The following is a 22,341-nucleotide window of genomic DNA, read 5'->3' as shown; positions in this document are numbered from 1 at the left end:
GTTTTCTCAACATATTTTGTCCAGAGGGAAAAAGTGATGCTTCCACCGCTTCCCTAAACTGACGGGTGTCAGTGCATGCATGAATATTACCATTATTTTGAGGGCGGGGTAGATCGTAATTTTCTGATTGGTTAATTTGATTTATTCCCTTACCAAGTGTTTGTCTGTGCAGCAAAGCTGTTAAGTCATGCACTAATGGATCAACATTTGTTACAGAGGGTGTTGCGTACGATCGCGTATCCAGTGATCCGAATGTGTAATCTGAAGCTCTGGAGGCGGGTGCTTCCAATATAGTACTAGTTGTTACATGTGTACTGTTTTGCGCTGTTCCATTTAGGTAATCTTCTGCTTGGGCTTGGCTGTCCGAGTCCCCTGGAAAGGGTGCAGTTTGCAGTAAGCCATTTTTATTTACTACTATTTTGCTCCTTACACTAGGGTCACACAGACCGCCTGCAGCTGTGGGCGTTGTTTGAGGCATCTGCTTTTGTGTGGCATCCAATAGCATGCCAGCTTCAGCATAAGGGGGAGGAGAATGCAGAAACGATTCGCTCCTGTGCTCCTCATTCGGATCTGTGCTCTGAGGTGTCTTATGCTCCTCATTCTCATGGCTCACTGGAGAAGATTTTTTCTCTGTGTTACTTTGTCCTACAAGTGCAGTGGACCGTGTTTGAAGTGAAAATTGTAATTCCCCGAGAAAACATTCACAATCTGCTAGAAAAATTGAGGCTTTTGTTAATTCTCTCTCTGCTGTGCGTCTCTGCATTACCCCCGCTCCCTGGCATTGCTGTTCTGCCTGTCCCTTACTGATCTTCGCTTGCTTTGCAAAAACTGCCAACATTATAGACTTAGGCGGAACATCTGCCAGTGATCCAAACATTCCCCTAGTCTGCATCTCTGTGGACCAATCCACAAACCTATCCGTTGCTCGTTTTTCCTCACTCATCGACACCTTTTTCTTCCATCTTTCTAACGTGTCAACGAGCACCGACCCCAGCGAGCCGGATTTGCATTTTTTCCAGTCGTCAATCAATTTTTGTGACATCTTCAAAAGTTATACCCGTGTTAATCAAAGTATATGGAAGGCGTAATTGCCCAAATGCTGAAAGTAGTGAAGAAACTTCTACGCAGAACGCTGTGTTCTGTGCGCTCCACCTCTCGGGGTTAATCCCACTTATCAAAGCATTTGTTTATTCCAAAACTTTGGGTCACACCATAAAAATACTGATTTCCCCAAACAAAGCGACCCGCATAAGCACGCGCAGTCACTCGTTTTACCCCCTTTTTGTCTATGCCAACCCCAATATTGAACAGAAACCACTCGAGATCTGCTGGCGCAGTCAAATATCTTCGAGCGGCGAACCCCAACCCACAGTTGCATGAAAATTAAAAATCTGACCCTGTGTCCTTCAAGTATAAATTGACTCTTGTCAACCCGACTATATTTCGGTTTTACAGACTTCTTCGACCCGCGGAATTCTCAATCCCACGTTCTAACCCTCGTCAGAGGAGAGACTTTCCGGTTCGGAATCCCAATTAGTTGACCCATTCAAGATGGGCTTTTATAAACTACTTCGTATCACTTACAAACAGTGCACGGACAAAACATTTTTGAAGACAAGCTCCACAAATGGGATATTCATTTATAAAATGAATTTAACTTGTCTTAATTTCCGAATTGACTTGACAGGACACTTATATACTTTCCCTGTGTGTATGTGTTTTTATACTGGACGTGTCACCATTCAATGCAAATAGACAAACAGTACATTAACACTCGAATTATCATGACCAGAGGACAACTTCATTCAGACAACTTCATTTAGGTTATTCAATATGCAGAAATTACACAAATAGTCATTAATTGGTGTTCTGCTCACCTTTTTTCTTGGCACCTGATTGTCTGAAAAAAGCTGTCTCTCCAATCACCTCGAGGCGTCCTCCCTCGCATGGGGGTCGGTCGCATGGCACGGTGGTCTTTGAGCCTTCGAACCTCGTGTCACGGCACCAATTTGTTAGATTCGGTTCTTTTAGTAGGAGGCTCAAGATCACTTTAGGTCATATGGAAAAGTACTGAGACTTACTTCATTCATAATGTCTAAGAACAAAGCCAATTTTAACAAGAACCAAACAGACAATAAACATGCAGCAGAAACCTTTAATGTCTGTTAATCATCTCAGAAAAGTTCATCAGTTCATTCTCTGAAATCAGATCCGAACAACTCGATGAGTTGGACTTTGAGCTGTTTTTATGTCTTTATGATGAATAAAACCACCCAGTTTTTATTACTTACTGGATATTATCTCAAGTTTCTCCTCCTCCTGGAAAGATTAGAGCCTGATGACACACGTTAAAGTCCAAAGTGTTCAGAGCGCCAGCTGTGAGGAGTCCTTTATAGCAGGAACAGACGACTCAGTCGCTGATCTGAGAGGAGAAATGGCGCAGAAAGGAGTTCAGCTGGACCGAGAAAGCTTCTGTTGTTCGATCTGTTTGGATCTGCTGAAGGATCCGGTGACTATTCCCTGTGGACACAGCTACTGCTTTCACTGTGTTAAAGGCTTCTGGGATGGAGAGGATCAGAAGGGAATCCACAGCTGCCCTCAGTGCAGGCAGACATTCACAGCGAGGCCTGTCCTGGGGAAAAGCACCATGTTAGCAGCTTTAGTGGAGCAGCTGAAGAAGACTGGACTCCAAGCTGCTCCTGCTGATCACTGCTATGCTGGAGCTGAAGATGTGGCCTGTGATGTCTGCTCTGGGAGGAAGCTGAAAGCCACCAAGTCCTGTTTATCCTGCCCGGCCTCTTACTGTGAGGAACACCTTCAGCCTCATTATGATTCAGCTCCACTCAGGAAACACAAGCTGGTGGAGCCCTCCAAGAAGCTCCAGGAGAACATCTGCTCTGATCACAATGAGGTGATGAAGATTTTCTGCCGTACGGATCAGAAGTGCATCTGTTATCTCTGCTCTGTGGAGGAACATAAAGGCCACGACACAGTGTCAGCTGCAGCAGAAAGGACTGAGAGGCAGAGAGAGCTGGAGGGGAGTCGGCAGCAGATCCAGCAGAGAATCCAGGACGCAGAGAAAGATGTGAAGCTGCTTCAGCAGGAGCTGGAGGCCATCCATCGCTCTGCTGATAAAACAGAGGAGCACAGCCAGAAGATCTTCAGCCAGCTGATCCGTCTCCTCCAGAAAAGAAGCTCTGATGTGAAGCAGCAGATCAGATCCCAGCAGGAAGCCGAAGGGAGGCGAGTCAAAGAGCTTCAGGAGAAGCTGGAGCAGGAGATCACTGAGCTGAAGAGGAAAGATGCTGAGCTGCAGCAGCTCTCACACACAGAGGATCACAGCCAGTTTCTGCACAGCTGGCCCTCAGTGGCAGCACTCAGGGGGGCTACACACTCATCCAGCATCCAGATCCGTCCTCTGAGGCACTTTGAGGATGTGACAGCAGCTGTGTCAGAGCTCAGAGATAAACTACAGGACATCCTGAGAGAGGAATGGGCCAACATCTCACTGAGAGTCGCTGAAGTGGATGTTTTACTGTCACAGCCAGAACCAGAACCAGAACCAGAACCAGAACCAGAACCAGAACCAGAACCAGAACCAGAACCTGAAACAGGACCAGAGAGCAGAGCTGGATTCTTAAGATATTCATGTGAAATCACACTGGATCCAAACACAGCACACAGATATCTGTTACTGTCAGAGGGGAACAGAAAAGTGACATTAATGAAACATCCTCAGTCTTATTCTGATCATCCAGACAGATTCACTAACAGGTCTCAGGTCCTGAGCAGAGAGAGTCTGACTGGACGTTGTTACTGGGAGGTGGAGATGGGAGGAGGAGTTTATGTAGCAGTCGCATACAAGAACATCAGCAGAGCAGGATGGGGGAATGAATGTGGATTTGGTTCTAATGACAAATCTTGGGCGTTAAGATGTGACCAAAGCAGTTATTCATTTTGGTACAACAACAAGGAAACCTCCATCTCAGGTCCTCGGGCCTCCAGAGTGGGAGTGTACCTGGATCACAGAGCAGGTATTCTGTCCTTCTACAGCGTCTCTGGAACCATGACTCTCCTCCACAGAGTCCAGACCACATTCACTCAGCCGCTCTGGGCTGGAGTTTGGTTTCCTTGGATTTTTGGGTCGTTAGATTCAGGAAGAAGTTGCAAATTTCTCAGCTGAAAAAGGAAGCAGCTGAAGGTGCAGTGAGTTTTAATCTGTGAGTTTTCATTTTGACTCATTCTGTGACTCATTTAGTCCCATCGTGGTGTCATTTCTAAGCTGTTCAGAGACTTTCAGGGAATCAGTGATTTGTTGATGTTGTTCTGTTGACGACTTTCTTTTGTTGGATATCTCGATATTCTTTGACTAAAACCGACGGCCCTGATATTTCTTTATGTTCTGATTTTTACAGCCAAGACTTTCAGCTCAGTTTCATGTTGGAAGACTTTCTGTTGAGTCCAGACGCTCAGCTGACAACAAATGTCTGGATTCAAGGTGACGACGTGATTTAGATTCATCTCCCGAATCTTTTGATTTGTAGTTCTGTTGATGGTTCAGTTTCTTTCAACCGTCTTTACCAAAACTGTTTAATCACAGAAAAAAAGCAGTTTTTTTGCCTCTGGTTGCCTTTCTCAGCAGTGATTGTGTTTGTGTCGTCACACAGTGAAGAAAATCTATAACATGATGTAAATACAGGAAAAAGGGATTTTACCTTCTTATCTTGGAAATGTTTTGCTGAGTTGTGCTTAAAAAAAGCAGATTTTTGTCTCATTCTGGACTTTAGATGATTGAATGTGTTGTGTTGCTTCAGATATGAAGTTACTTCTGAATGATGCCTTCACTGTTTTTCTCTCTGGCTTCACAATGAGGCTCATTGATTGTAAAGTTTGAACTCAGATGTGATTAAAACTTCTTGTGTCTGATATCTGAGGTGTGGTCTCTCAGTCTGAAAGAAGCAACTCGCTCCGTCTCATTTTCTTATTTTTTTACCCCTTGTCCTGCCCAGCATTATGGCAGCAGAATTGTAATCTGAATACCGTTAATGCCAAACACATTTGCTATGCCAAGGGAAGCTTTATGAATGTAAAGCTCCCCTTGATGCCCATTAACTCCTTATTTTTATTTATTTAGTTTAGTTACAGTACTTAACATGATGTGATGGTGTGATGGTGCCGAACCGGACCGGGGGACAGAGAGAGAGGGAGAGCGAAGAAGGGAAAAAAAGGAAGAGAAACATGAAGAGACAAACATAGAAAACAATGAAAAATCAGACAACCAGCTGCTACACCTGTAGAAACAAAACTGAAGACGATTCACGGCTTTTGTGGGGACATTTGCAAACTTTTTCTTGAAATAGGCTTACACGTTTTTTTTTAAATAAAAAATAAATAAGACAGTCTTTCTTGACTTTACGTAAATTATTAAAAAACCTCTTACGTAAAAAAGTAATACATAATACCCCCCCCAAAAAAAAAACAACAACAAAAAAACAGAAATAAAATTCACTTCATTTAACATAAATACTTATAACAATAAAATAACATACTACATTGAACCTGTAGTTGTCTAACATTAGAGCAGCAAGAAGTGGTTTAATGAAACAAAAACAGTATAAAAAAATCAAAATACTCTTTCTTCACTTCATTTAACTGAAATACTTATTACAAATGAAATGCTTTTTTGACTTCATTAAATCTAACTTAAATACTTCTTATAAAAAATAAAGTAGCGTTTCTTGACTCAATTTAACATAAACACTTCTTTAAAAAAAACAAAATACAATAGACATTCTTGACTCCATGCATTTAACTCTGATTGCATGTATCCATATGAATTACGGTAACACTTAAGTTATATGGAACATCTTAATGAACCTGTAGTTGTCCCGCATTAGAGCAGCAAGGAGTGGTTTTACAAAACAAATCAGAACAAAACCCGTATCTGCATTCATGACTTGGCTTTTAGTTGCATTTATGCGAGAAACTGTGGAGTTTAAGATAAGAATAAATAAATATAACCCTCTAGACCCCAACAGGTCTCACTAATACAAAATTATTATGACTTGATCAGGTGCAGTGACAATGCATCCTTGTTCATATTTCACCAAAAATCATTCCCTTCCAGATATCAAAACCAATCAGATAAACTAGATATACAGTATATAAATATCACTGCAAATATTGAATATCATTTTTTTGGATGAATGTTATTTTAAATCATTCAACAAAACTTGGATTTAAATTCTTCTTTTTGTTTGACAGTCCACAGGTCTGGCCAGGGACAGATCCCTACACAAAATAAGACAGCCTGGTTAAACCTCAATATTGTGTTAATCTTAAACTATTTGTCTCCATTCTTGTGCTTTAACTTACTTTAAAACCAACTCCAAGCCTTGCTGCTATAAAATGAAACCAGATCATGTAGGTCAGTCAGTTTAAGTACCCCGGCTAAAGTTATACTTTTAGACCTTTCTAATAAAAAAAAAGCTTTTCATCAGTTTCATCTAACGTTACAGTTATGAAATCCTTATGAACTGTGTTGATTATACACTTACTGAAAACCAACAATGATATGCCCCCCCCCAAGGGCGTAACTTTGGGTCTACCATTGGGGGGGTTAAACTCGCGGCATATTTATTTATGTATTTATTTATGTATTCATTTTCTTGCTTGCTAATTTGCCATTCCTGTGTTAGAAATACATTGTGATACTTTTACTGATTTAGGCTACTTAACGTAAATGCAGCTGTTCACTTGACTATTTATGCCATAACGACACAGTAGTTAAATTCAGTGTTTAAGCACTAGCCAACAGTGGCAGCTGACAAGAACTTAAAGATTAATCAATTTCATCACTGTATTGGCACCTACATGCAGCAAATGTATTATGGACAATGCAACTCTGGATACATCACACATACAGGGTGGCACACTGGAGAGCAGCTTGCATTCAGACCTGTCACTGATGGTGAACATGTCTTTAATGTCGGGTGTGTTTCCAGAGCCACTAAAAACAGCTGTAATCAGACCTCTGCTGAAAAAGGACAATCTTGACAAGACACAAATGAACAACCACAGGCCTATCTCAAATCTCCCATTTTTAAGTAAGATCATTGAAAAAGCGGTTTTTCAACCACTTAATTACTTTTTAAAACAAAATAACTGCTATGACACCTTCCAGTCAGGTTTTAGACAGAACCACAGCACTGAGACTGCTCTGACCAAAGAGTTTAACAACATATGTCTGAATACAGACGGTGGAAAAATGTCAGTCTGAGTTTTACTGGATCTCAGTGCTGCATTTGATACAGTTAACCACAATATATTACTGAAACGACTGGAAAACTGGGCGGGTTGAACAAATTTCACGGAGAAACATATGTTTTGACTGTTAAGCCCGGTGAAGATTCAACACAGTAGCAGTCATTCCAGTTGTCAACGCCGCTTAAAAAGGTGATTTTCTCCTCTTCTAGCATTATCCTGACAGGAGAACCATGCCAACTTTGGATGCAGTTATCTTAGCGATAGCAATAGCCTCAATATACATATCGTTGGAAACTTAGTTTATGGCCGTTCATGTGAGCACAATAACTTAGTTTTGTCAATTTTACCAAAGCAACTGGTTTCGCCTTGCAGGGTCACATATAAGCAACACATGAGGTGAACGTCTGGGTGTGTGCAAGACAACATTCAAGATTTTCGCGCTAGCTTTGTGAACTTTCTGAGCAGCCGTCACAGCCCTTTTCCATCAATTTAACTCTCGTTAATCCACCTCTTAGCACAACAAACCCCAAAAACGTGTGACTGTATTGGAGCAAACAGCAACTTAAGATACAGTTCAGTGACATCGGTTCCACACAGTGATCCCTGGCACCCTCTGGCACCACTCACCAGCGGCTGCGCATAATAGTAGCCTAAACAAACTTTCGCCAGAGAAAGCGGGTTGGGTAATACCAAGTAGTCGGTTTGGGGGGAGGGAGGAGGGGGGGTACATTACAGATTATTTAAAACATGATACTATCTTGAAATGAAATGAATAAAGAAAACAAACAAAAGTTATTCATTCAGAATTTTATGATATTTTTTGATAATTTGATTTGATGATATTGGGGGGGTTAAATGAGCTGGATCTGATTTTTGAGGGGGTCATGACCCCCGTAACCCCCGTGCAAATTACGCTCATGGCCCCCCCCCCCACACACACACACTATCCCAAAACAGTGGTACGTTGAGTTAAGAGTTTAATTGGTTCCGTGACAGAGCTCATAAGTCAAATAGCTCGTAGTCCAATCAATATTCACCATTGAAATGAATGGAAATGCCATTAATCCGTTCCATGAAATAAAAATAGACGGAATAACGGCTCTTAAAAAAACTCATATGTCGGGACACTCTTAACTCAAGGTACCACTTTAAAGTGCTACATAATAGCTTCATGCTAACGTGACATTAGCCTTTCATAACTTTATCCCACTCGTTTAGCCTAACAATTGGCAACAAAATCTCTTCTCTAAATGTGCAGTCTTTAAAAACAATAGGTGCGTTTATATGGACACGTTTAATCTGATTAAATGCACGTTTAAACCGATTACACGTGCAAAGAGATTAAATATGCGTCATGTAAACAGTCAAATAATCTCTTTAAATATAAACGAGTTAAATATTTAAACCGATTACAATAGGTGGTTTGGACCGTTCATATAATCCGATTGAAGGAGCAAACTCCCCATATTTACAGGCGCACCTGGATAAAACGATTATTAGAACACGTTTCATGTTACTGCGCAAGTGTAAGGGCGCGCGAGATACAGTTAATAAAGACTGTGTAGTTCTAGTTAAAAGGCAGATAACGGAAGATATCGAAGTTAAAATGACGGCGACGGTGAAGAAGAACAAAAATCGGTCGGGGGAGGAAACGGTGTTTTTATTGAAAACGTTGCAAGAGCAAAATATAATGTCAAAACTGGACGGGAGGAAGATGAGGAACTCGGAAATCTTTAATGATGTCCACACAGCCTTGAAAGAGGCAGGGTTTGACCGCTCCGTTGACCAGATTAAGTCAAGATGGAAGCCCTGAAGGCCGCCTACTCCAATGCCAAAAGGCAAAATGGTAAAAGCGGATCAAGCCCGGCCAATTTCGCGGACGGAAATGGACGACATACTGGGAGGCAGACTCCTTTCGGACGTCAGCCATGGTGTCGATGTCGGATTTGAGGAGGAGATAAATGTTACTAGTAAGTAGCCAAAGATCTTTTTTCCATGTGTGTAGCACCAGTATGTAGGCTATAACAGCCTGTCTGACCAAGAGTGGAAGTTAGCCTGTGTCACCACAACCCGCTACATGTTTTAAGTTGTCCATACAATTAATAAAATCAAACCCATTAAATCCAACTGTCCTACCTGAAATCGGTGTCTCGGTCACAGGAAAGCTCACAATTATGTCAAACTAATCCACTTGGTTTACGAAGATGAAGCAACTGCAGACGTGCTAGCATCCTCATCAACTGAACAGTTGTGTACAATCCTCTCAGTTTATCCGTTTCTTCGGCAGATGTCATTTTTAACGCGTATTATGTTTTGTAAAGAAGAGGCGTTGTGTAACATAATTTAAAATCAAACAGGGCATTAACATTAATGGCAGGCAGGCAGGCAGAGTCATACGTGGCTGGCAGCATCAGCATCACATTCTTCTTCCTTCATAGGTTCCCGTACTCCAGTGTATAAAACGGTTAGAAAAACAAACCGACAGCCTCGCGCGACCAAATGGACATCTTTGCGTGCGAGTTCTAGTCGGGATTTTAAATGTTATTTTATTTTTTTTAAAGAAAAAAAAACAGAGCACCTCATTTTTTCATGTAACACAAAGCAAAGAAACAGCTCAGACATACTTCATTTGTAGTACTTCAACATTTGTTAAAACATCGTCCTATCGGATTAAATTGCTGTAACATGTAAACTCGGAAGAAATTTAATCTCTTTATTTGTGGCTCATGTATACAGTTCGGTCGAATTCTAATAAACCGATTACATGTAATCTCTTTAAACGAAACGTGTCCATATAAACGCACCTATTGACTCATTTGGAAATCACATTCAAACTTAACTCAAAATGATGTATTCCAGGAAAGTAGGTTCACTCTGACAGTACAACAGGACACTCTCTATGCCTGCCACTCATTTCAAAGACGCCGCGTTTCTCACTCATCTTTCAACGAGACTTGCCTGTCAATCAACTGGAGTGACACCTGAGGTGTCCAATCAGGTTCCAGAGGCGGCCGTTCGGGAGCCGGCTCTTCTTTGGGAGCCGAGCTTCCCATCACTAGCTCCGGCTGTTCGTCTCTGACGTAATATCAAATTTCCCGGGCCGTGTCGCGGACAACAGTCTGTGATTGGGTGAATGTCCGTTCAGTTTGACCAATGCCTTTTCGTGCAGCGTAAGGGAGCTGAGGTGCGCTCCTTTTTCGTATGTTGGTGCACTACGAGGGTGGGCAAACGGGTTTACCTTTGGAAAATGTGGGGGGGATGAAATCACCTTGCTGTAAAAGTGGGGGTGTCGAAACACCCCCATCCCCCACGGGTGCGACGCCCCTGACTGCAGCTGTTACTGGATTACCCAAAGCTACAACTGACGAAGTATACATATAGATAAACACCCGTACACTCATTCAGATATCGTATATTGGTACTAGAAGATGTAATACAGTACAAAGACGTTAACAAGTCATCTTTGAGTCATCAATTGCGACCAGGTAAGATAAACAGCTAGCTAGCCCTCTCCATAGCACCGCCTGAAACGTAGGCTATATGTTATAAAGTTAGCACGAATAGCTAAACCCACCAACTATCGTCTGTGACGGGCACTGATGAAAACTGTGGTTTAGATTGGTGTATTTATTTAAAATGATTAGGGAAAGTGAGTAAAATGTAACAAATGATATCGCTGGTGTTTCACATGTTAGTGGGACAGATCACTTTTACTGGGTAGGTAGATGTAAAACAACGAGTGACTTCAGGCGAACCCGCTCCCGTCGTGGACACTGATATAACTCATAAGAAAACGAAATCATCCCAAATTATTTCAATACAGATGTATGGTTATAATCATGAATATATGTTTACAAGTAAAATATATGTATTGGGCTTGTAAGTAACATTCAGAAATAACATGTTAGCTTCTGTATGGTCACTATAACATGCCGGCCGGCGGCGGCCGTTACAGGAGAATAAAGGACGGCCGCTACGGGGTATACGTTCCCCCGAAATGCAGAAATAGTAACGCACAATGTTTTAGATAAGTAACTTCATTCTGACTACTAGTTTTGAAATAGTAGTTTCGTTAGACTACTCGTTACTGAAAAAAGTAGTCCGACTACAGTAACGCGTTACCGGCATCACTGGTCACTAAGCGTTGATTGGGTGAAATCTGAGCGTCATACCATGCTTAAAAGAACAGGCGCGACACTCAGTTGGCTCTCTTAACTTAAACTCTTGACTTACTCTCAGCTTGAGTCTTAACTCTTAACTTCCTCTTAACTTATTTTTTGGACTCCGTGTTCTCTTACTTTTGTCTTAGCTCTCTTAAATTTTGCCTTTCGTTTATGACTTCAAGCCTTTTTCCCTTTTTGACTTAAAATCCAATTTCGCGCTTGACTCCAATTCATCCTCTTAATTTGAACTTCCCTTATTGTTATTTAGGTCCAGACACCCGCGGTTGTTTGGTTAATCTTGGACAGCCCAAGCTCAGACCACCTTCACGCAGAGAAGGGAAGAGAAAAGCCTGTGGGACTCCTCCTGATCGAAGCCCAGGTCAGAGAATAACAGCCCGTCCCGACTTCAGCCCGCTGTTGCCATGGAAACCCGCCAGCCTCCGATAACAAACGGTTATCCAGAAGAACAAACATCACGTGCTTCGGGTCCCTGCCACCAAGTAAGGTCTCGTCTCTCCTTCTCAGACATGGTGCTGTGTTGGCCCCTTTAATATGCTGTCAGAGTTAATTAGCCGATACTGAACTCAGGGTGGCGAGAGGCCAGACTTAATAAACTTTCCCCATTCACCCCATTCCAACCTAGCTACGTCTCTCTCTTAACCCGTATTTTATTATAAAGACTGCAAATTATTTCTATTCTGTCCTCTTTATCAACTGTTGGCATATAATTGTGAAAGACTGTTTAAATAAAAGTTTTGTAAATGATCAGAGCGTCACAGAAATTCTTAAGTGTCGGATTTCCCTTCAGACAGAATTCGACTTCAGTGAGACTTTTCCCTCATAACTTTTAACAGTTTCTCCTCCCAGGACTGTAACGAAATTAAGGTTATGGATATGGCAGGTGGTGCCCCTTTCTTTTATTAATATCCAGCATATTAATCCATTTTCACGTGTAAAATCGCTACAGTATCGTCTGCATAACTGTGATAACTGATGTTAAAGTTCTGCAATATCTGACCCAAAGGGAGCATATACAAGTTAAACAGAAGAGGCCCAAGAATTGACCCCTGGGGGACTCCACGAGTCATGGCCACTCGCTCAGATTCATAGCTGCCAATAGTAACAAAATAACTCCGGCCTTCTAAGTAGGACCTGAACCAGTTAAGGACCGCTCCAGAAAGTCCAGCCCAGTTTTCCAGCCTGTGCAACAGGATTCTGTGATCTACAGTATCAAACGCAGCGCTGAGGTCCAACAGAACCAGGACTGAAACATTACCAGAATCAGTGTTCAACCTGATGTCGTTTAACACTTTGACCAGAGCTGTTTCAGTGCTGTGATGACGTCTGAAGCCTGATTGAAAGTTATCAAGATATCTTTTTTTAGAGAAGATATGTGTTAGTTGTAATTTATCTTTTTAACTTTGATAACTGAACCTTGTTGATCTAAAGGCAACCTTTTTATAAGGTTTTTCATTCTAAAGATCGTTTTCTGTGACTCAAACAGGTGGTAAAGTACAAAGAAATTACCGTTGAAGCCTAAAAAGTGAAGAGAACCAAACAGACAATAAACATGCAGCAGAAACCTTTAATGTCTGTTAATCATCTCAGAAAAGTTCATCAGTTCATTCTCTGAAATCAGATCCGAACAACTCGATGAGTTGGACTTTGAGCTGTTTTTATGTCTTTATGATGAATAAAACCACCCAGTTTTTATTACTTACTGGATATTATCTCAAGTTTCTCCTCCTCCTGGAAAGATTAGAGCCTGATGACACACGTTAAAGTCCAAAGTGTTCAGAGCGCCAGCTGTGAGGAGTCCTTTATAGCAGGAACACAGACGACTCAGTCGCTGATCTGAGAGGAGAAATGGCGCAGAAAGGAGTTCAGCTGGACCGAGAAAGCTTCTGTTGTTCGATCTGTTTGGATCTGCTGAAGGATCCGGTGACTATTCCCTGTGGACACAGCTACTGCTTTCACTGTGTTAAAGGCTTCTGGGATGGAGAGGATCAGAAGGGAATCCACAGCTGCCCTCAGTGCAGGCAGACATTCACAGCGAGGCCTGTCCTGGGGAAAAGCACCATGTTAGCAGCTTTAGTGGAGCAGCTGAAGAAGACTGGACTCCAAGCTGCTCCTGCTGATCACTGCTATGCTGGAGCTGAAGATGTGGCCTGTGATGTCTGCTCTGGGAGGAAGCTGAAAGCCACCAAGTCCTGTTTATCCTGCCCGGCCTCTTACTGTGAGGAACACCTTCAGCCTCATTATGATTCAGCTCCACTCAGGAAACACAAGCTGGTGGAGCCCTCCAAGAAGCTCCAGGAGAACATCTGCTCTGATCACGATGAGGTGATGAAGATGTTCTGCCGTACGGATCAGAAGTGCATCTGTTATCTCTGCTCTGTGGATGAACATAAAGGCCACGACACAGTGTCAGCTGCAGCAGAAAGGACTGAGAGGCAGAGAGAGCTGGAGGGGAGTCGGCAGCAGATCCAGCAGAGAATCCAGGACGCAGAGAAAGATGTGAAGCTGCTTCAGCAGCAGCTGGAGGCCATCCATCGCTCTGCTGATAAAACAGAGGAGCACAGCCAGAAGATCTTCAGCCAGCTGATCCGTCTCCTCCAGAAAAGAAGCTCTGATGTGAAGCAGCAGATCAGATCCCAGCAGGAAGCCGAAGGGAGTCGAGTCAAAGAGCTTCAGGAGAAGCTGGAGCAGGAGATCACTGAGCTGAAGAGGAAAGATGCTGAGCTGAAGCAGCTCTCACACACAGAGGATCACAGCCAGTTTCTGCACAGCTGGCCCTCAGTGGCAGCACTCAGGGGGGCTACACACTCATCCAGCATCCAGATCCGTCCTCTGAGGCACTTTGAGGATGTGACAGCAGCTGTGTCAGAGCTCAGAGATAAACTACAGGACATCCTGAGAGAGGAATGGGCCAACATCTCACTGAGAGTCGCTGAAGTGGATGTTTTACTGTCAGGACCAGAACCAGAACCAGAACCAGAACCAGGACCAGAACCAGAACCAGAACCAGGACCAGAACCAGAACCAGAACCAGGACCAGGACCAGGACCAGGACCAGAACCAGAACCAACGAGCAGAGCTGGATTCTTAAGATATTCATGTGAAATCACACTGGATCCAAACACAGCAAACACATGGCTGTTACTGTCAGAGGGGAACAGAAAAGTGACAAGAATGGGTCATCCTCAGTCTTATTCTGATCATCCAGACAGATTCACTGACAGGTTTCAGGTCCTGAGCAGAGAGAGTCTGACTGGACGTTGTTACTGGGAGGTGGAGATGGGAGGAGGAGGAGTTGATGTAGCAGTCGCATACAAGAACATCAGCAGAGCAGGATGGGGGAATGAATGTGTATTTGGTTCTAATGACAAATCTTGGGCGTTAAGATGTGACCAAAACAGATATTCATTTAGGTACAACAGCAAGGAAACCTCCATCTCAGGTCCTCGGGCCTCCAGAGTGGGAGTGTACCTGGATCACAGAGCAGGTATTCTGTCCTTCTACAGCGTCTCTGGAACCATGACTCTCCTCCACAGAGTCCAGACCACATTCACTCAGCCGCTCTGGGCTGGAGTTGGGTTTCCTGGGTTGTTTGTGTTTGTTCCAGGAACAAGTTGCAAATTTCTCAGCTGAAAAAGGAAGCAGCTGAAGGTGCAGTGAGTTTTAATCTGTGAGTTTTCATTTTGACTCATTCTGTGACTCATTTAGTCCCATCGTGGTGTCATTTCTAAGCTGTTCAGAGACTTTCAGGGAATCAGTGATTTGTTGATGTTGTTCTGTTGACGACTTTCTTTTGTTGGATATCTCGATATTCTTTGACTAAAACCGACGGCCCTGATATTTCTTTATGTTCTGATTTTTACAGCCAAGACTTTCAGCTCAGTTTCATGTTGGAAGACTTTCTGTTGAGTCCAGACGCTCAGCTGACAACAAATGTCTGGATTCAAGGTGACGACGTGATTTAGATTCATCTCCCGAATCTTTTGATTTGTAGTTCTGTTGATGGTTCAGTTTCTTTCAACCGTCTTTACCAAAACTGTTTAATCACAGAAAAAAAGCAGTTTTTTTGTCTCTGGTTGCCTTTCTCAGCAGTGATTGTGTTTGTGTCGTCACACAGTGAAGAAAATCTATAACATGATGTAAATACAGGAAAAAGGGATTTTACCTTCTTATCTTGAAAATGTTTTGCTGAGTTGTGCTTAAAAAAAGCAGATTTTTGTCTCATTCTGGACTTTAGATGATTGAATGTGTTGTGTTGCTTCAGATATGAAGTTACTTCTGAATGATGCCTTCACTGTTTTTCTCTCTGGCTTCACAATGAGGCTCATTGATTGTAAAGTTTGAACTCAGATGTGATTAAAACTTCTTGTGTCTGATATCTGAGGTGTGGTCTCTCAGTCTGAAAGAAGCAACTCGCTCCGTCTCATTTTCTTATTTTTTTAACCCTTGTCCTGCCCAGCATTATGGCAGCAGAATTGTAATCTGAATACCGTTAATGCCAAACACATTTGCTATGCCTAGGGAAGCTTTATGAATGTAAAGCTCCCCTTGATGCCCATTAACTCCTTATTTTTATTTATTTAGTTTTGTTACAATACTTAACATGATGTGATGGTGTGATGGTGCCGAACCGGACCGGGGGACAGAGAGAGAGGGAGAGCGAAGAAGGGAAAAAAAGGAAGAGAAACATGAAGAGACAAACATAGAAAACAATGAAAAATCAGACAACCAGCTGCTACACCTGTAAAAACAAAACTGAAGACGATTCACGGCTTTTGTGGGGAATCCAGCCTTAGAGGCACCAGGAGCACCTGGAAGCAGCAGTGTTGCCATAGTTACTTTGAAACAGTAATCTGACTACTTCTCTAAAAAGTAACTTAGTTAAGTTACGGACTACTTGCTGTTAAAAGTAACTAAGTTAGATTACTTTTAGTTACTCTCAGCAGAGGCTGATCCCCCGCCCCTATAACATGAAAATGACTACCAGTTCTGCCAATACTCACTTTATTGACATTTATTTTAACCGGAACATCAAAAATGACACTGACATTTGCAAACTTTTTCTTGAAACAGGATTACATGTTTTTAAATAAAAGATAAATCTTTCTTGACTTCACTGTAAACCCGGATAAGTTGATTGTACTTAAACCATTTGTGTCAAGTGATTGCCTCAAATGGTTTAAGTTATTGACAGTAGAGAAACTTAATCTGTTTAAGTATAGTCAACTTAAATGTAAAATAGTTTTTTAAAGTTACATACACTTAAATGGTTTAAGTAATCACAATAGAAAAGTACAGTGGAGTCTACTTAAAAGTACAATGGTCAAAACTTAATATCATAAGTCTAATACACTTAAAATTTTAGTTTTATTAAATCTATGACTATATTAAATTTTATATATGGAATAATAAATTACAATTAAATTATTCTTTTGTCAATGACCACACAATGCAGTACATTTTATTTAAACACACATCAAAGCAACAAATATGTATTAACAATGATGCTGTGCGAAATAGTTGTGGCGATGCTGGGCTTGCAGCGCTGGTGTCCTCATAGCAGAGGATTCCCACAGGAATGTCCACAGAGTCTCCCTCATTAAGATTCTATAGTGCAAGAAACAAGACAAAAGGAGGATATTCAGGTTAACAGCAATTTGTCTGCAATCAGCTGTGTGGTCTTCATAAATATTATGATTTTCATAATTCACAGTGGATTTATTTTAGAAAATGTTGTTTTAACCAGCTATTAGAGGCATTTTTTGTGTGTTCATGTATAGGTGTCTGTTGTGGTGTAGATCCCATGTTTTGACAATAGGTGGTATTAGGGACAATGTGATATGTGATAGAGAAATAACGAATAGAGAAAGGTTTAATTACTCTTCAAGTGTGCTGCTGACCAGGGAGAAGCACACAGTTTTTTGAGTATTAGTGGCCTAATTTGAGCCTTTTAGTTTATTCTCCATTCAAGTTATTATTGGGATAAGTGTGTGTAGATCATTAAAGGCAATGTTAGAAATACACCAATCACCAATCAAAAAACTTTACTCACCGAACTGCTCTTAAAGAACATAGACGCATCATCCCCAAGAATCACTGGCAGTCCTCTCAGGACAAGGCATCTGATGGCTGTTGGCTCAGTGCTCTGCAAAGAGATATAACACAAGAAATATATCATATATCAGTTCATTTGTTCATATAGAGAAATACCACAAGGGGAAGTGGGAGAAGTATTAGTTTCTGTAATATGTATGAACTAACCATCAATATCATTACAAGAAAAAAACGAAATGTAGACCCACCATTGTCTGTTGTAACAGGTCAGCTAACTGCTTGCCTATCCGACCCGTCTTCCTCTTGAACATTTCCATCAAGCTTGGACACAAACCATCAAGAACACCAAATAACTCTTCTTTAAGATTTAACAAATGATATCGCTGCTGTTTCACATTTTTGTCAAGTTGGGTGAGGATGGAGGACACGGATGCGGACTTTTAAAAAATGAAGGCTTGGTTTATTAAAGCAAAAACAAAGTATCAACATAAAACGCGGCTGAGCCGGAATAAAAAAATCGTAGCAGAGGAAAAAACTAACAAAAACACTTGGCATGGCATAGGATATATAAATACTTATGTTGGGGAAAACTGGTAGCGTCGGTGAGTAAACAAGGCAACAAAGTTTTGTAAATGATCAGAGCGTCACAGAAATTCTTAAGTGTCGGATATCCCTTCAGACAGAATTTGACTTCAGTGAGACTTTTCCCTTTTTCACGTGTAAAATCGCTACAGTATCGTCTGCATAACTGTGATAACTGATGTTAAAGTTCTGCAATATCTGACCCAAAGGGAGCATATACAAGTTAAACAGAAGAGGCCCAAGAATTGACCCCTGGGGGACTCCACGAGTCATGGCCACTCGCTCAGATTCATAGCTGCCAATTGTAACAAAATAACTCCGGCCTTCTAAGTAGGACCTGAACCAGTTATGGACCGCTCCAGAAAGTCCAGCCCAGTTTTCCAGCCTGTGCAACAGGATTCTGTGATCTACAGTATCAAACGCAGCGCTGAGGTCCAACAGAACCAGGACTGAAACATTACCAGAATCAGTGTTCAACCTGATGTCGTTTAACACTTTGACCAGAGCCGTTTCAGTGCTGTGATGACGTCTGAAGCCTGATTGAAAGTTATCAAGACTTCCACTTTCATTCGGAAGGTCGTTGAGCTGGTTAAATACAACTTTCTCAATAATCTTGGATATAAAAGAGAGATTAGAGACAGGTCTGTAGCTGTTCATCATAGAGGCGTCTAGAGTTCTCTTCTTTAGGAGTGGCTTAATGGCAGCTGTCTTTAGTGACTTGGGAAAAATGCCTGATGCCAGTGAGCTGTTAACTATTCGTAGGAGATCACTTTCTACTGAGGTAAAAACAGTTTTTAAAAAGTCGGATGGTATTATGTCCAGAGTGCAAGTTGTTGATTTCAGATGCCGAACTGTTTCCTCTAGGATTTTAAAATTAACAATATTAACTTGTGAGATAACGTCAGAATATGTACATTCCTTCTCAGAAGCTGTTTAGTTAAGTATTGTAAACTCAAATGTCATCAAGAAATGTTCAGATAAGAGAGAGTTATGAGGGAACACTGTTAACTGTTCACTCTCACCGCCATAAGTCAGCACAAGATCAAGGGTGTGATTAAGGCAGTGAGTCGGTCTGTGAACACTCTGAGGAAATCCAACAGAGTCTCATATAGAATTAAAGTTCATATTCAGGCCGTCATTTCCAACATCTACATGAATATTAGAGTCACCCACTACAATGACTTTATCTGTACTCAGCACTAACTGGGATAAAAACTCTGAGAACTCAGACAGGAACTCAGAATAAGGGCCAGGCGGACGATACACAACAACAAACACAAGAGGTTTCTGTGGTTTCCACTTTGGGGAAAACTGAGAAGCAGATATTCAAAAGAGCTCAAACTAATCTTTTATTCTTGGACTGATTAGTAGTCCCAGATAGAATTGAATGGACTGAACTCTGATAACCTCCCTGTTCCTCCTGCTCTCACCCACAGCGGCTCTGCTCGGCCCACATGTTTCCTTGTTCCCTCCCCTTCAGATCTGCAGCTCATGATGGGCGTAACCAACAGGAAGTTAACCGACCGGCTCTGTTCTCTGCACCGACACGTCATTTATAGCTCAGAGCTCAGAGCAGTTTCAGCTTTGAGGAAGTGAAACTCACTGAGTCGCTGCTGCTAAACGGTGAAATGGCGCAGAAAGGAGTTCAGCTGGACCGAGAAATCTTCTCTTGTTCGATCTGTTTGGATCTGCTGAAGGATCCGGTGACTATTCCCTGTGGACACAGCTACTGCTTTCACTGTGTTAAAGGCTTCTGGGATGGAGAGGATCAGAAGGGAGTCCACAGCTGCCCTCAGTGCAGGCAGACATTCACAGCGAGGCCTGTCCTGGGGAAAAGCACCATGTTAGCAGCTTTAGTGGAGCAGCTGAAGAAGACTGGACTCCGTGCTGCTCCTGCTGATCACTGCTATGCTGGAGCTGAAGATGTGGCCTGTGATGTCTGCTCTGGGAGGAAGCTGAAAGCCGTTAAGTCCTGTTTATCCTGCCTGGCCTCTTACTGTGAGGAACACCTTCAGCCTCATTATGATTCAGCTCCACTCAGGAAACACAAGCTGGTGGAGCCCTCCAAGAAGCTCCAGGAGAACATCTGCTCTGATCACGATGAGGTGATGAAGATGTTCTGCCGTACGGATCAGAAGTGCATCTGTTATCTCTGCTCTGTGGAGGAACATAAAGGCCACGACACAGTGTCAGCTGCAGCAGAAAGGACTGAGAGGCAGAGAGAGCTGGAGGGGAGTCGGCAGCAGATCCAGCAGAGAATCCAGGACGCAGAGAAAGATGTGAAGCTGCTTCAGCAGCAGCTGGAGGCCATCCATCGCTCTGCTGATAAAACAGAGGAGCACAGCCAGAAGATCTTCAGCCAGCTGATCCGTCTCCTCCAGAAAAGAAGCTCTGATGTGAAGCAGCAGATCAGATCCCAGCAGGAAGCCGAAGGGAGGCGAGTCAAAGAGCTTCAGGAGAAGCTGGAGCAGGAGATCACTGAGCTGAAGAGGAAAGATGCTGAGCTGCAGCAGCTCTCACACACAGAGGATCACAGCCAGTTTCTGCACAGCTGGCCCTCAGTGGCAGCACTCAGGGGGGCTACACACTCATCCAGCATCCAGATCCGTCCTCTGAGGCACTTTGAGGATGTGACAGCAGCTGTGTCAGAGCTCAGAGAGAAACTACAGGACATCCTGAGAGAGGAATGGGCCAACATCTCACTGAGAGTCGCTGAAGTGGATGTTTTACTGTCACAGCCAGAACCAGAACCAGAACCAGAACCAGAACCAGAACCAGAACCAGAACCAGAACCTGAACCAGAACCAGGACCAGAACCTGAACCTGAGAGCAGAGCTGGATTCTTAAGATATTCGTGTGAAATCACACTGGATCCAAACACAGCACACAGAGGGCTGATACTGTCAGAGGGGAACAGAAAAGTGACAGATATGGGTCATCCTCAGTCTTATTCTGCTCATCCAGACAGATTCACTGGATGTTATCAGGTCCTGAGCAGAGAGAGTCTGACTGGACGTTGTTACTGGGAGGTGGAGATGGGAGAAGGAGTTGTTTATGTAGCAGTCACATACAAGAACATCAGCAGAGCAGGAGGAGGGAATGAATGTGTATTTGGTTCTAATGACAAATCTTGGGCGTTAAGATGTGACCAAAGCAGATATTCATTTTGGTACAACAACAAGGAAACCTCCATCTCAGGTCCTCGGGCCTCCAGAGTGGGAGTGTACCTGGATCACAGAGCAGGTATTCTGTCCTTCTACAGCGTCTCTGGAACCATGACTCTCCTCCACAGAGTCCAGACCACATTCACTCAGCCGCTCTGGGCTGGAGTTTGGATTCCTGGGATTCTTGGGTTGTTAGTGTTAGTTCCAGGAATAAGTTGCAAATTTGTCAGCTGAAAAAGGAAGCAGCTGAAGGTGCAGTGAGTTTTAATCTGTGAGTTTTCATTTTGACTCATTCTGTGACTCATTTAGTCCCATCGTGGTGTCATTTCTAAGCTGTTCAGAGACTTTCAGGGAATCAGTGATTTGTTGATGTTGTTCTGTTGACGACTTTCTTTTGTTGGATATCTCGATATTCTTTGACTAAAACCGACGGCCCTGATATTTCTTTATGTTCTGATTTTTACAGCCAAGACTTTCAGCTCAGTTTCATGTTGGAAGACTTTCTGTTGAGTCCAGACGCTCAGCTGACAACAAATGTCTGGATTCAAGGTGACGACGTGATTTAGATTCATCTCCCGAAGGTGATAATAAATAAAAACTTATTTATAAATAAATAAATAATAAATAAAATCAAACAGAAAGGCAACTCCAGCTGCAGTGAGCACTTCTTTCATAGCTTTTGCCTTGAGCTCATTATTGTTTTATCTCTAAACCGCAGAGAGATCGGCCGTCATTCAAACTGTGATTCAGCAGTAGTTTATCTTTTGATTTGTAGTTCTGTTGATGGTTCAGTTTCTTTCAACCGTCTTTACCAAAACTGTTTAATCACAGAAAAAAAGCAGTTTCTTTGTCTCTGGTTGCCTTTCTCAGCAGTGATTGTGTTTGTGTCGTCACACAGTGAAGAAAATCTATAACATGATGTAAATACAGGAAAAAGGGATTTTACCTTCTTATCTTGGAAATGTTTTGCTGAGTTGTGCTTAAAAAAAGCAGATTTTTGTCTCATTCTGGACTTTAGATGATTGAATGTGTTGTGTTGCTTCAGATATGAAGTTACTTCTGAATGATGCCTTCACTGTTTTTCTCTCTGGCTT

General features: G+C 42.4%; 3 protein-coding genes across 3 annotated transcripts; all 3 read left to right on the top strand.

Annotated features, from left to right (window-relative positions):
• The first annotated feature begins 2,434 nt into the window (after positions 1-2,434).
• On the top strand, positions 2,435-4,183 carry LOC142366627 (tripartite motif-containing protein 16-like). The gene has a single exon (XM_075448582.1). The coding sequence runs from the start codon at positions 2,435-2,437 to the stop codon at positions 4,181-4,183; it is 1,749 nt and encodes a 582-aa protein (XP_075304697.1).
• Positions 4,184-13,295: 9,112 nt separating this feature from the next.
• LOC142366626 (tripartite motif-containing protein 16-like) lies at positions 13,296-15,080 on the top strand. Its single transcript, XM_075448581.1, has 2 exons — positions 13,296-14,398; positions 14,504-15,080. The coding sequence occupies exons 1-2, from the start codon at positions 13,296-13,298 to the stop codon at positions 15,078-15,080; spliced, it is 1,680 nt and encodes a 559-aa protein (XP_075304696.1).
• Positions 15,081-19,711: 4,631 nt separating this feature from the next.
• LOC142366625 (tripartite motif-containing protein 16-like) lies at positions 19,712-21,481 on the top strand. The gene is made up of 2 exons (XM_075448580.1): positions 19,712-20,814; positions 20,896-21,481. Exons 1-2 carry the CDS (start codon positions 19,712-19,714, stop codon positions 21,479-21,481), a joined length of 1,689 nt encoding a protein of 562 aa, XP_075304695.1.
• Positions 21,482-22,341: the final 860 nt, after the last annotated feature.

Source organism: Odontesthes bonariensis, chromosome 17, assembly GCF_027942865.1.
Source record: "Odontesthes bonariensis isolate fOdoBon6 chromosome 17, fOdoBon6.hap1, whole genome shotgun sequence".
Taxonomy (NCBI): domain Eukaryota; kingdom Metazoa; phylum Chordata; class Actinopteri; order Atheriniformes; family Atherinopsidae; genus Odontesthes; species Odontesthes bonariensis.
The sequence above is the reverse complement of the archived record's forward strand: the minus strand, read 5'-3'. Positions and strand labels throughout refer to the sequence as shown.

What these genes read in the sequence shown, in the direction of transcription:
- LOC142366627 (XM_075448582.1), top strand. Translation starts at nt 2,435, where the DNA reads ATGGCGCAGAAAGGAGTTCAGCTGGACCGAGAAAGCTTCTGTTGTTCG.
- LOC142366626 (XM_075448581.1), top strand. Translation starts at nt 13,296, where the DNA reads ATGGCGCAGAAAGGAGTTCAGCTGGACCGAGAAAGCTTCTGTTGTTCG. An exon ending in GCTGAAGTGGATGTTTTACT is followed by an intron (nt 14,399 to 14,503) that starts GTCAGGACCAGA and finishes AGGACCAGGACC; the next exon opens with AGAACCAGAACCAACGAGCA.
- LOC142366625 (XM_075448580.1), top strand. Translation starts at nt 19,712, where the DNA reads ATGGCGCAGAAAGGAGTTCAGCTGGACCGAGAAATCTTCTCTTGTTCG. An exon ending in GCTGAAGTGGATGTTTTACT is followed by an intron (nt 20,815 to 20,895) that starts GTCACAGCCAGA and finishes AGAACCAGGACC; the next exon opens with AGAACCTGAACCTGAGAGCA.